This window comes from Labeo rohita, chromosome 17, assembly GCF_022985175.1.
Source record: "Labeo rohita strain BAU-BD-2019 chromosome 17, IGBB_LRoh.1.0, whole genome shotgun sequence".
In the NCBI taxonomy this organism is placed as follows: domain Eukaryota; kingdom Metazoa; phylum Chordata; class Actinopteri; order Cypriniformes; family Cyprinidae; genus Labeo; species Labeo rohita.
Genome location: NC_066885.1, coordinates 6,538,038 through 6,553,468, shown reverse-complemented (window position 1 = coordinate 6,553,468; position 15,431 = coordinate 6,538,038). Strand labels below are relative to the sequence as shown.

Below are 15,431 nucleotides of genomic sequence, written 5' to 3'. Positions count from 1 at the left end.
CTTTGTTACACTTATACTCGTGCGCCGCTGTTTGGATGGATTCAAGGGCTGTGTCTCAACACTTACTGAGCTGCCTACCTAGACAGCAGGCACTTTAGGGCACTTGTTTTGGTATTACAAATAAGTACTGCGTGTACAGTGGTGGTAATACCCTGGTAGGTTGTACCCTGGATCTATTAAGTCAGTATATATCCTGCTAAAACACAAAGAAAAAGTTTTATTTATTTGTCTATTTATTTACATACATGCATATATATTTTAGAGTAAAAATTTAGATCAAACGATCATTCTGGATTATTGATTATTATTATTATTATTTATTATTATTTCACCTGAGTGTTATCGCAGAGATGAGAGTATATTTTCTATTAAAATTCAATGAATACTCAGTGATTGTGTGTGTGTGTGTGTATTAAAATAAAATATTTGTAAATTAAATTATAATAAATAAAAAATATATAAAATATTTATTACGTTTATTTTAACATTTTATAATTATTTAATTTTATTATTTATTATCACATATTTTGACTGTTTATGAAATGACACACTGAGAAATATTTTTAAACATTCATCTCAGACATCCTAAACATCCTAAACATAATACAATTTTAAAACATAGCCATGGTGGCATGTCCTATGTAGATGGGGAGCTCTCTAGGTTTTAGGACACAGCCATTGTCTCCTCAAGTGGATCATGTTGCATCCGTGTGCATGGGATGTGCAAGCTGAGATGAAGTATACGGTGTCCAGTCAGAAAACGCCGGCTTACTACACACACTAACACATACATGAATATCAGAAGCATGGCGCGGGATGTTCAGTGTGCACTTCAGAGGGCAAAACACAAAATATCAGCTTTGGAGAATGAGCTGTCTATAAAGTGAGTATGATGAGATCTAGTTATTTACCAGGTACACTGATGTGCATAATGCAAATATTAGTGAGGTTGCATAAGTGTAACTAGATTTTAGTTTAGTGTATAAATTGTGCATTTAGCAGGGTGTTGGTAGAGTACGAAATGATGCTATTTGACAGAAATTGGATGACAGTTTGTTAATGCCAACTGATAGCCATCGTCTTGTCTTCTAGATCTCAGACAAATATGTAACTTTTGGCTTTGTCAGGAAGACAGCTGAATTTTATTCATGTACTTGTATGATTTTCCCCCAAATAATTTTAAAATGTTTAGGTTGTAAGAATGTCAGTGGTGCAGAAATATATCCAAAAAGCTCTTTTACAGTTACAGTACAAATTGTCTTGATGACACTTTATTATATAAAATATCAAAACAGGAACTTGCAAACAAATTATGCTAGAGCTTTTGGTGCATTCACATTCTCCTGGGAAGTTTGTATTAACTTGGGAAGTCGTACGACTTTAGGTTACTTTCAAATTACTTAAGTTAAATGGCAACGTTTTCTACGTAAATTTTTTTAATTTTTTAAAGATTTTTTAATTCCACATCTATAAAATTGCTTTTATCCAGTATATAAAGTTGCTGTAAACTGAATTAGTTGCACAATACTATAGTATTTGTACATGCAACTTAGATTTTTTCCATTTATGATAAAACAAATTACATTTGTTTTAACAAATTTACTATTAATACAGATGCTGCCTGTGATACATGATCGTTCCAACATGACCTGAAGCACATTATCACCTAAAGTTCCCACAGGTTTCTTAGCAGTGAAACCACAGGTGTATTTCATTACATAGACTGCATACTTGTGCTAACTTTCTTTAAAATAAATACCACTTGGTTTGAGATTTTGCATTGACACTGTCATTCAGTCATTTTAAGTTTGGCTTAAGTGACATTTTCAAACTTAAAGAAATATTTTGATCTTGTTTAAAATATTTTAATAACAAAATATTTTAAAAGCAAATACAGTGTTTAATAATGTGATACTTGCATCAGGAATATTCAACACTGCTGATTCTCTGTTCTGCAAAGTTTTGGTCCAATCCGCTCCAACCAGTAGTTTTCAAGTAATCCTGAAGACCTTCATTACCTGCTTCAGTTGTGTTTGATTAAAGTTGGATCTATATTCTGTGGGACAGTGGAAATGTTGGTGCATTCAAGTCTTGTCAGAAGAATCATAACTTTCTCTATCAGTCAAAAGTTGTTGTTTTTTTTTAAGGATTTTTAGTGTTTTTGAAAGAATACTCTTCTGCTCACCATTTAAATATATTTTAAAAATGTAATTTATTCTTGTGATCAAATCTAAATTTTCAGCATTATTACTCCAGTCACATGATCATTGAGATACCATTCCAATATGCTGATTTGCTGTTCAAGAAACATTTTTTATTATCATCAATATTTTAAACAGTTGAGTAAATTTCTTTCAGGATACTTTGATGAATAGAGAGATCCAAAGATCAGCATTTATCTGAAGTAAAACGCTTTTGTAACAGTATACACTATACCATTCAAAAGCTTGGAGTCAGTATAATTTATTTATTAATTTTTTAAAAATAAATTATAGAAATTAATACTTTTATTTAGCAAGGATGCTTTAAATTGATCAAAAGTGATGATAAAGACATTTAGAATGTTACAAACAATTTCTATTTCAGATAAATGCTTCTGAACTTTCTATTCATCAAAGAAACCTGAAAAAATTATTATTTGATTATTATTTAATTATGTTTTCACCATAATAAATGTTTTTTGAGCAGCTGGAGTAATAATGCTGAAAAATTCAGCTTTGAAATCACAGGAATAAATTACATTTTAAACTATATTCAAACAGAAAACAGTTATTTTAAATAGTAAAATTTTGAAATAACTTTACTGTTTTTGCTGTACTTTGGATGAAATAAATGCAGGCTTGGTGAGCAGAAGAGACATTAAAACTCAAAAATGTTTTGATAGTGTATATATTGTCTTTACAATAAAACTAGTTAAGTTGCATGTGGAAGATACAATAGTACTGCACAGTTGTGATATAATATGTAGCGATTACATGTGCATCGACTTCATTAATTTAATAAAAACCAAAAAAGCAAAAACAATTGATGCGCATCATTTATTCATCATTTTATAGTAGTTGAGTTTAAATACCTTTTGTAGAAAAGGTACATCACCATCTTGCTTCAACCAAAGTGACTTGAATGCCTCAGATGTTGTAATTATGACTTCGCAACTCATAAATACAAACTTCCCAAACAGACCTGAATGCACCATGTGCTCCAACTCAGTGTGCACTGAGCAGGGTATATCTGTAGAAGTTCACTTGACAAAATGTGTTGATTTGGAACACCCTACAATATCATCAAACATAATATAACACATATAAAGTTCTGTTATGAAATTCTAGATGGCGCAAGCCAATAGATTCTAACTCAATCTGACGGAATGACATCATTATTCACATGGCACAGCTGATTGGTTTAAAATCAGCAGCCAATGAGCTTGCTGCTCAGCATTCGAAATTTGTCTAGTGCTTGCTGTAGCAGTTGCAGCATGCTTCGGAAACCCTCCACCTTCCCCAGCTCCACCTGTATAGATCTGCTACGGGATAATTTCATGTATGTTATATATGCAGCAGCAGTATTTTTTACATTCTCACAGCATGTCTGTGGATGTATTGGTAAAAGCAAGTCTCAGTTGCTTGCTCTGCCGCAGCAGTAACAGATCTTTTCCACCAAGACTAAATACATTAACACTGCCATGTACATGGCCATGCTGACCTCTCAGAGAGTTGTCATGACAGAAACATAAATAACCACTTTCACATATTTGATTGGACTTTGGGCAGTTTTCATCACAGTCCTGGTTGGCAGGACCTGCCTGGGATTTTTGCTCATTTTCCAGTTTATCTGCATGAATAATTGCATAGTAAGAAACACTGAATCCTATGTGGTAGTCATCACACCAATGTGCTTTGGAGTCATATGGAATATCCCAGTCACAGAAACCCATTCATTATGAATGTAGCAGCTACTTTGATGTTTTTGCAGAAAGGAAAGTAATTGTAGGGCTGGTCATACACAAACTCAGCTTTTGATATGTGAACCCTAAGCTCATGAGGACATTGCAAAAGAGATTAGTCTAACCCACACTGAGAGCTAGTAAATATATGACCACAACCCACTCAACACACTGAGCTCAAGCGTTAGCATTCAAGAACAACAGTAATAAGTTATTGATACATATCCTCTGTTGATCTTAAGGGAAAGCTTCTCAGAGAGTGAGGAGGAGCTGCATCAGCTGTCATGGATGCACAAACAGGAACTGAAAGATTCTCTGGTTGACATGTACAAAGGTGAGTATGACGAGAATAGCCTGTCTTTTGTATACTTGTCAGTGGGGTTTTTGTTTTGTGATGGACTAAATTTGTTTGCAATTAATAAGGTAACTGTTTGGGGCAATTTTTGGAGAACAGTGCATTCTTAAATCTGGACACTAGAGGGCATCCTTATCATATCATATATTCACAAAGAGCTTAGTGCTGTGGCATTTCTTCATTGTATTAACCTTAAAGATTGCAATTAGTATTTATTGACTTTTGAAAACAGCCAAATATGAAAGGGTTCTAAGAATGACACATATTTGCATTGTCAACTTTTAAAAAGCTATAAAGGCTTATTAAAGCCTGCATATTACAGGCAGTATTCTTGCTAAAAGCCCAGTGGTATAAGATGATAAAAACATAGCACTAAAGATTCATGTACCATGGTATTTGCATGGTGCTTCATGTAAATATACTGTGGAATATGGTATTAACATGGTACCCTGTTGGAAGAACCTTTTGATTTTTGTTGCAAAACCATATTTTTTTGCATCCATAAGAATATCCCCATCGCTTTGTACAATGTTATGCACACATTACATTACCGTCCAAAAGTTTGGGATGTTTTAGTAAGATGTTATGCAAGTAAAAAAAAAAAAATTGTTTTAAATAAATAATGTTCTTTTGAACTTTGTTCATCAGAGAATCCTGAAAAAACATATGATGGTTTCCAAAATACATTAAGTAGCAAAGCTGTTTTTAAAATAGATAATAATAATAATAATAATAATAATAATAAATGTTTCTTGAGAAGCAAATCAGCATATTATTATGATTTCTGAAGGATCATGTGAAACTGAAGACTGGAGTAATGATGCTAAAAATGAAAAAAACAAACAAAATAAATTACACTTTAACATATATTACAATAAAAAACAGTTATTTAAAGCTGTAATAATATTTCCTAGTATTTCTGTGGTTACTGTATTTTTGATGAAATAAATGCGTTCTTGGTGCATTTAAGAGACTTTTTTCAAAATACTCTTTGCATATATAATAATTGTAATAGTGGTTTATCCGTTGTGCATTATCATTTCCTCTTTATGCTTTGCATTGGCACTGTCTAGTCTCCATCTGTACGGTCTAATCTATGTATATATGTTGAAGCGCTTCACCAATCCTCATTTGAGCATCAGTCACTCGCTCTCAAACAGCGACGTGCATTGTAAAGGCTGCCGATGAGGTTCGATCCTGAATAGCATGACCTCTGCGTTGCATGTGTTTGTTTTTATCGGAGTCAATGCCAGGTTAGCGGTTTCTCTGATGTGCTGACACATCCTGCAGTAGAAGTGCCCAACCCAAAGCGTTACATCCTAGTGATGGGTGGAGGCCAAGACCTGGAACAGGATCTACTTAGCATGTATCCTGATATCTTAGACGCCAAGCGTGTGTGCACGCGCGCCTCTGGGTATATGGCTACATGCCTGATTTTTATGGGTTTGTGTGTTTTTGGCGCACAGACATTATGTCTGGCGCTCACGCATGCAAGTTTATGTTTTGTGATCATTAATATTATCTGTAGGGGTTTTTTGTGTGTGCAGTTTTGCATTGCAGTCATCTGTAATAAAGCCATCTCCTTCCCTTTGGTGGCAGATAAGCATGAAACACTGATCCCACCCAATTCATGCTTTAATTTAGCTTGAATGTTTGTTTAGTTTAAGGCTATTATCCTTTACCACAGATAAAGAGTGTACAGCTATCGGGATCCAAGTGACAGTTAGCCGACATCAACATAATAATGTGCATGTTCCTCTAAAACGACAAGCACATTACTGATTCAGTTTTAAAAAGTAAGGTGTTTTGAACATGAATATAAGGACTGATTAGCGATATTAGAACTGTTACAACATTTGCCAGTGTTGCTGTTAGAGAAGAGTTCTGCAAACAAAAAACTAATATTGGTACACAGTGCAGTACATTTTTTTTTTTTGGTTGTTGTTTTTGATTTTTGCTCTGCAAATGAGAGTATATTGTAAATCAGAGAATTGTAATTATATTTAGTAAACACAGACAATTAGAGTGATACAAATAGGGAAGTGAATTCCAATACTGTTTGAATAAATATGTGTTGATCAAATTAGCAAACCAGAACTGTTTTATATTTGTCATTAAATAGGATATTGGTTTAAAAGGACTACCGGATTCAATTATTAAACTTTTAAATATATGTTCGTGGACCACAAAACCTGTAGCAGTCTTAAGTAGCACAGGTATATTTGTAGCAATAGCCAAAAATGCATTGTATGGGACATAATTATCGATTTTTCTATTATGCCAAAAATTCTGTTAGGTCAAGATCATGCTCCATGAAGATATTTTCTAAATTTCCTACCGTAACTATTTTTTAATATAAATAATTTTTGATTAGTAATATGCATTGCTAAGAACTTCATTTGGACAACTTGGACAATTTCATTTGGACAATAAATGCAATTTTCTCAATATTTTTATTTTTATTTTTTTTATTTTTTTTTGCACCATCAGATTCCAGATTTTCAAATAGTTGTATCTCAAAATTTTGCCAAATATTGTCCTATCCTAACAAACCATGGAAACCTTCAATGGAAATCTTACTTATTCAGCTTTTAAATAAAAAAAAAAAACTGACTCTTATGACTGGTTTTGTGGTCCAGGGTCACATATGCAGTGCAATCAAAAATAATTGTTTTTCATTTGTGGAGGTGGCATAACATTTCTTTGATATAAATTATAATTTATATAATTTCCCTTAATTAGCTGTTCTGGAGCAGATTTCACATGCGTTTTGGTATTTTTTTATTTTCTTTATCATAGTTTAAAATTGCCCAAATATTAAAATGTTTTGATCTCTCTTTATTTTTTTATACTTTTTACATTAGTTTAGCTATGTAAAATGAGTGTAATAAGAGTTATATATCTGGCATTTTTTGACATTTTTAGATTATGTCTATGCCAGCATAAACAATTAAAAAAATAAAAAATAATAAAATTGGTGCTGCTTTATGTCAAATCCACAACGGCTATGGTATATTTATTAATTTATTGTGAACTTTGACTATATAATGTGCAAAACAAGTAGACAGTGAAAAAAACAAAACAAAACAATTCATCAAAAAAACCCAACAGCATTGGATTATTAGATTTATTTGGTATTTTTGTGTGAATTTTGACTATATAATGTGCAAGATGTGTTCACATTTCAGCAAATGTATAAAATACAGCTATGTTGTAACATTTGATCAATCATCAACCACCTTGCTCTCTCAATATCAGTTATTAAATATCCCATATTTATAGTTGCTACACTTTCCGATTGTTTTCAAAGTGGCATAGAGCAGCCAAAAAAGGGTGAACGCACATCTTTGAACCCAAATTGAATTTCACGCCTCTGAGACAGTGTTTCTCTCACGTCTGTTTCCCTGCTGATTTTATTTGTCTGACGTGGTTTGGGATAAGCGGACTGCTGTAGGCTGGGTCGTGTTATTACAACTGAGATGGTGGATTGTTTTCTTGCATGGGTAAACTGTTCTTTCGCAGTCCAAATTCAAAGCACACACACCAAGTCCATCATAACAAACACGCTCAGTTTCCTATGGAGCTGAATTGGTCTTCCCAACTAGAGCAGAAATAGGGCTACAGTCTCAACAAGCTTTGTTCTTAGCAGGTGGATCGACCTTTGACATAACCCGTCACGCCCCCTCCCCCTGTGTGGGCTGTCCGGACAGGAAACGTAAAGCGTAAACGTACTGTTCGGTCGCATCAGCTCAGTTCTGCCGACGGCGGTACGGTGTGGTCCCGCTCGGCTTTTCCGACAGCCACCCACCCTGATATCGCGTCTCACTCGCTCTCCGCCTTGCTTGGCTTCACGGAGAGCAGGAGGCGCGTTGGCGACCCCTTCGGCTTCCTTGTGGGTCCCATTGAAGTTCAAAATCCCTAGAATGGAGTGCCGTGTGGCCTAACAGGCTTGTCTGCTCCCTAAGTGGGTGGTCTGCCAGTGACAGAGGGATTCCTCAGGGCTCTGTCCTACTCTTTTGTGTCTCTGTGTTGGTTTAAGGAATAGACCTAGGATGGGCACTGCTTAACTGTGGAAGCCTGGTTACTGTGATCTGAAACCAAACAAACCTAGCAGAAAGGCCAACACACTCACAAACGTACAAAGACTTGAGCTATAAAACCCAACGAGAGGTTGGCATCTCTTGAAACGTTCTCGAAATGAAGAATTTTTGTGGATGTTTGGGTCAAACTTATGAAAACCTGTACAGGTCATATTTGACTTCAAACAATAAAATAAGAAGTTATGTTCTGAACTCTATAATTTTCTTGCATTTTTTCCAAGTTCTCTATAATGTAATTAGTGTGGCTGTTTTTATTTATTCATTCATTGATTTATTTATTTATTTATTTATTTATTTATTTATTTATTTATGTATTACCGGCAATTCACATGTTTCTTGCAGATTCTCTTTACATGCTCATTTATTATAGTAAGAAATAATAATGTTTTGGGAAAAAAAGGCAGATATATAGCATTTTTATTATAATATCACTATAGTATAACTACATGTAAACTATATAATATAGCATAATATAATATAATATAATATAATATAATATAATATAATTATGTTAATCTGCATACATTTTTATAACAAATACCATGACAAAATGCTTGACAATTTTAATATATATAATTATTTAAATTTTGCATGACCATAATGAGAGTTGGGGGGAAATGTCCTTAATTGTAATGAAAATAATGTCACAATACGGGTAAAACAAAATAACATAAATAAATAAATAAATAAATACATTTAATTGGATATGTGAGATGAGTATAATAAGTCTTTTTTTTTGACATTTTTATGTATTTTTTTAATGTCTATGCCAGCCTGGACAATTAAACAAATAATAATAATAATAATGAATGCTGCTTTTGGTTAAATCCACAACAGCTTTGCTTTATTTATTTAATTATTGTTTGTTTGTTTGTTTGTTTGTAAAGTTTGAGTATATAGTGTGGAAATCAAATGGACAATAAAAAAAAAAATCACAATATTGTGCAAAATAAGTGTTCAAATTTCAGCAATTGTATACATTCGTTTGCCATGATTAAATTGTAAAATACAGTGCAGTGTTGTTGCAACATTTTATCAATCATCAACCACCTTGCTTTTTAAATATCAATTTTAGCTCTTAAATATCCCATATTTGTAGTTGCTACACTTTCTGATTGTTTTGCGAAGTGGCACGGAGCAGCCAAATAAGGGTGAACAAACAAACAAACAAACAAAAAAATGTCACAATACACATTTTTAATTTGGTTATATAATTTAATGTTTTCTTTTGATTTGGGGGAGAAATATGTGCCAGATTTTGTGAGATTCTTCTGTGATTTTTCTGTGATTATTTTTATTTTTATTTTTATTTTTATACAGTCTTTTATACAAAGATTGTATCTTTCTAGTATGTGTCAAAACAGTTTAAACCGTTATAAAAACAGTTAAAGTCATTATGGAAATAACATTTACTTTTTAACTATTCACATTCGTGTTTTTTCTAAATGCAAATTTAGATAGTCAGGGTTATTTTAACTGATATAATGTGTGCTGCTCAGTAAGTAAATGTTTGGCCCCCAAATTTTAATGCTTTGTGATTCCCTCATGTTTAAGTTTTATCAAATTCAGTTCAGAAGCTCTGATCCTTGAACTCGCAAGAGCTGTACTGTTTTCAGACTGACACTCGTATGATGCTAACACTCCTACCACCCAGTTGCGAGCAGGATTCCAGACGACCTAGTGATGGCCCATGAAGCAGAGAGGAAAACAAACAAGGCTTACTTTGCTGTGAACCACAGATGCTTGGGAACTGTTTGAACAGGGAGCAATTTAAACGGTCACTCCTGTGGCCTGTGTTCAAACATCAAGTGGTAATGAGGACGGAGTGCCTGGTCCTGTTGCCCCGGCCTCCCCTCGGCTTTTCAACACATTCACGCTCCCAAAGGAGGCCAGCCGAACAATGACGGGCCACTTTCACAGAGTGGCATTTTTACTGCTTTTTTACGCACTTGTATTTCGGGAATGTTTAGACAGACCTGCGACAACCAGAAATACTGGGCGTAGATGGCTGGCACTCCAGTTGGAGAATTTATTAAGAGAGCAGGAACAGAGGATTGAAAAGCTTTGACCTGTCATTAAAATAAAAAACTACTTGCTTTGTTCCTGTATTCACCTGATTTAGCAATGCGGAAGTAGGCGATTTTCTTAGAATTTGCAAGACTTCTGGTTTTATTAGGCACTATAGGTAAATAACTAGAAGATCAAAAATCTGTATTGTTTTTTTGTTTTAAGATTCTGGCGGTTTGACAGTTTATCACGGTTTTTCCCTGACTGTGTGTTTATATTAATCAAAATGCGTGAAACAGTTGCGTGAACCGGTTTACCAGCTCTTTAATGTTCAGCACTGCTACAATAATAAAAGTGTAATAAACGGCATTTGCGCAACAAACCAATGTGTTATGATTACAAAAATAAATAAAAATAATATGATAACAAATACCAGTTTGCAATATCAAGCAGCATAGTGGACTCTTTTCTTTAAAGTTACACAATTGCAAAGTTTGAGAATTGGAGAAATGCATTTTTACCTTATTTTATTTTGCCTGTTTTGATAATGTTTTTATCTACTAAGAAAGGCCCATTAACACTAAGAACGATAACTAATGATAACTATATTAGCATCGACTTTACTTATTTATTTATTTATTTATTTATTTATTTATTTATTTGGTAAATAGCATTTTTTCAATGATGATTCTCTTTACAATCTCATTTTAATATAATAATAAATCATGAAAAATGCGTTTTAAAGTATCATTTTTTTTTATTTAAATCAGCATAAATTGTGTTGTATTTGGTAAATAGAATTTTTTTCAATGATGATTATAGTAATAAATAATTAAATGCTTTTTTTAAGGTTTTTTTTATTGTTATATCTGGTAAAAATCATTTTTTTCAATGATGATTTTCTTTACTTTCTCATTTTATTATAGTAATAAAAAATGAAAATGCTGTTAAAAGTATTATTTTTATTTAAATCAGCATAAATTACATTTGGTAATTTTAAAAAAATTCTGTTTACATTCTCATTTTATTATAGTGATAAATAATATAATAAAAAATAAATATGTTTAATATTTAAAAATAAAAAATGCTTTTTAAAGTATTTTTTTTATTAAATCGCTTTTAATCATTTTTATTATTAAATCATTTTAATCATTTTTTTAATTATATTAGCTTAAATTGTGTTATGTAACAAATACTATGATGTAAAAGCTTAATGCTTAAATACAAATCATTATTTTTATTTTGCATGACAGTAATGAGAATTGGAGGGGATTGTGGTTGGTAATTCACATTATTCTCAATGATGTTTGTATTGGCGTCCACACCAATGCACAATGACGTTATTATTATTATAAGCACACGCTGCAGTTATGTCCTCTGCCACTTTAAATTCTTGAGCTCATTGAGACAGGAAGGATTTTTATTGGCTATCATTGTTTTTATGGTTCATCAGCTGAAAATTTGCTTTGAAAGTGATTCTTGCGATATCATTCCATTATCGTTATAGTTGTGGTGTGGACTTGATATTCTTTTAAATTTAGAATGATTTTTTAATCATTCACATTATAGTTAACATCCTTAGTATGAATGGGCCTTTAAGAGTACAAAGCTTTGAGTAAATTTCCCTCACAACCAGCTCAGAAAAGGTCAGAAGTACAAAGTTCTCGTGGGCCTAGCCATGGGTTAGTGAAGCATAGTCCTCTTGTGCTAAGTTCTTAATAACTTGTTCGCTCTTTAGAGAAGAGCAGAAGAGCGTAGATTTGATCTAAGCACATGTACGTGAGCATGTATTCGAGAAGAGACAGTCATGTGATTCCTCTATTGTACATCAGCTGCTCTGTAAATATTTGCAGTGATGTACATCCCTGAACACACAATACCTCCCACAAGCCTCTCCGCATGTGTCCCACAGTGGCACCGACGTCGCCCAAGTGCCTGCCATATCCGAATATCACACATTTATATCAACTTTGTTTGTTCCCCAATGTTCTCCAGTTGGAAAAGAACCCTGGAATGTCCTGGAGTGTTTTCTCACTTCAGCGTCCCGCTGCTTAAAGCCGGTTTGTTTGAAGGACAGGTCGAAACCGCGAGCATCACTCATCCTTGAGGGTGAAAAAAGAGAGAAAAGCTGTGTTTGGATTTGACGCTTCTGCATTGCCAAAGTTCAGCTTTGCAGTTCGTGTTGGAGAAAGGATTTCCTGAACAAAGGAAGATGTGTTTGTTGAGGATCCTTGCACCACTAGCTATGTGTGTGTTTTAGCGCCGGGCGCTGAGGTGACATGCACAGCAATCACGCCGGGGTTTTGTAGCCCTTTCAGTGTTGCTTTGAAAAAGCAGGGTTAAATTTGGACTTAATATAAAAGTTTTTCCATTGATGGACATTTAGGGAAGTTATGGGAATATTTGAGTTGTCATTAGAAGGATCAAAGTGTTTTTTTGTCATTTGTCTCTTCCTTACAAAAAAACATGACCATTGCAAATGAGGTTTCCACCCAAACAGCAAGTCGCTGCAGCCTTTTTTCCTACCATGATGAATTAATATTAGATCTTCTGCAAACAGTCTAAAGAACTTTTACTGTGTCTAATAATAGCCAATATGGATTTTTTTTAATGAGCAATGACTACATACATACAGTATGTCAGATATACAGCCAAGCACATATGATTGATCGCTCAGCATGATGACATGAAAGAGGCCGAATGTTGTTGTATTTATTCAGTATCACTAGCTTATATTACTATAGTATTTTGGAGGAGACTAGTTAAAGGAATAGTTAACCCAAAAATGTAAATTCTGTCATCATTTTTTCTCAGTTTGTTCCAAACCTCGGTTACACTTTATTTTAAGGTGTCCTTGTTACAGTGTAATTACACATTTAAATACTAAGTAATATTAATTAACTACATGTACTTACTGTATGGCTAGGATTAGTATTCGGGTTTGGCTTAGGGTTACTTGCATGTAATTATGCATAATTAATTGTTATTATCAGTGTTGGGGAAAGTTACTTTTAAAAGTTACTTTTAAAAATTGAGTTACTCCCTAAAACAGTAACTAATTACATTAGTTACATTTTATGGAAAGTAATGCATTATTTTACTTTTGCGTTACTTTTTAAATCTGGGCTTGTTTGTTTTTAATATAAAAAGTTCTGTTTTTGGCAAATGTAAAAGCCTTTTCAAACCAAAAGCCTCAGGCTTTGAGAAAAGTAAATTCACGTCTGTACAGTAGACCGCAGAAGAAAAACATGTCAACTCTTCATCAATAATAAAAGAAAACAAACGTTACTTATTAGTATGGTTGAATTGGATCATCGAAGGTTGGCAGCAAAGACGTTGGCTAATAAAATGGGAATAAATGCATAAAGGATATTTGTTTTATTTAACATATTTAACTATTGCAGGTTTGCAGAGTTGAATTTCGCTGTTTTTATTCATTTTGAGGAATACTGAATCTGTTTTTTGTGAGTGAAATGAATTAATGCATGTTCACATTTATTCTAGAAATAACGTCTTACTCCCGATTTCTCTCAGCATGGGGACAGGAGAGCTTTTAATAAAAAATGGGGGAGAGAAGTAACTTATAATAGCAAGTACATGTAACATGTAACAAGGACACCTTAAAATAAAGTGTTATCCAAACCTCTATGATTAATTGATTGATTGATTTAATGCCATTAAAAGGCGATATTTTGAGGAATGTGGATAACCAAACAGTTGCTAGTCCCCATTTACTTCCATAGTATTTTTTCATACAATGGAAGTCAGTGGGGACCAGCAACTATTTGGTTACCCACATTCTTCAAAATATCTTCTTTTATGTTCAACAGAGGAAAAAAACTCATACAGGCTTAGAACAACTTGAGGGTGAATAAACGATGACATAACTTTTATTTTGGGTGAACTGTCACTTTAAATACGTTGATCGTAAAAGAAATTAAATGCTGTCTCCAGAGGCCATGATGTACTTCAGCGTCATTTTGAGTTAAAATAAAAATAAAAATATCACTAGTTAGGAATATATTAATGCTGATAATAAATGCAGGTATGGCTTATATATCGATTGTGTTTCATAATGTGCAAAAATACAGAAAAAACAAACAATATATAGCAGGTTAATAAACTTTTTATATGTATTTATGAACCCAATGCTTTTATTTGAAGCAACCTTATTAATTTCTAAGAAGACAGTAACAAATGTACAAAGGTATGACCAATATATACAGTTTAGGTCAAAAGTTTACATACACCTTGCAGAATCTGCAAAATGTTCATTATTTTACCAAAATAAGAGGGATCATACAAAATGCATGTTATTGTTTATTTAGTACTGACCTGAATAAGATATGTAACATAAAAGATGTTTACATATAATCCACAAGAGAAAATAATAGTTTAATTTATAAAAATGACCCTGTTCAAACATTTACATACACTTGATTCTTAATACTGCGTTGTTACCTGAATAATCCACAGCTGTGTTTTTTTTTTTTAATTTAGTGATAGTTGTTCATGAATCACTTGTTTGTCCTGAACAGTTAAACTGCCTGATGTTCTTCAGAAAAATTGTTCAGGTCCCACAATTGTTTTTTTTGGTTTTTCAGCATTTTTGTGTATTTGAACCATTTCCAACAATGACTGTATGATTTTGAGATCCATCTTTTCACATTGAGGACAATTGAGGGACTCATATGCAACTATTGCAGAAGGTTCAAACGCTCACTGATGCCCCATAAGGAAACACAATACATTAAGAGCCGGGGGTGAAAACTTTTTAAATTTGAAGATCAGAATAAATTTAACTGATTTTGTCTTTTGGGAACCTTGTAAGTATTTTCTGAAGGGTAGCACTAAATGAAAGAAATATGATATTTAGGCAAAATAAGAAAAATGTACACATCTTCACTCTTTTCAAAAGTTTTCACCCCCTGGCTCTTAATCGTTTTTCCTTTTGGAGCATCAGTGAGCATTTGAACCTTCTGTAATAGTTACATATGAGTCCCTCCGTTGTCCTTAGTGTGAAAAG

At 33.2% G+C, this 15,431-nt stretch overlaps 1 protein-coding gene across 2 annotated transcripts in view; it reads left to right on the top strand.

Moving 5' to 3' along the window:
* The window catches only part of mipol1 (mirror-image polydactyly 1), a 97,033-nt gene that overhangs the window by 395 nt on the left and 81,207 nt on the right, over positions 1-15,431 (top strand). For both annotated transcript variants that reach the window (XM_051132649.1, XM_051132648.1), the window contains exon 2: positions 4,186-4,277. In XM_051132649.1, coding sequence (XP_050988606.1) covers positions 4,232-4,277 — 46 coding nt within the window. In that variant the 5' untranslated portion in view covers positions 4,186-4,231. The remainder of the gene's footprint in view (positions 1-4,185; positions 4,278-15,431) is intronic.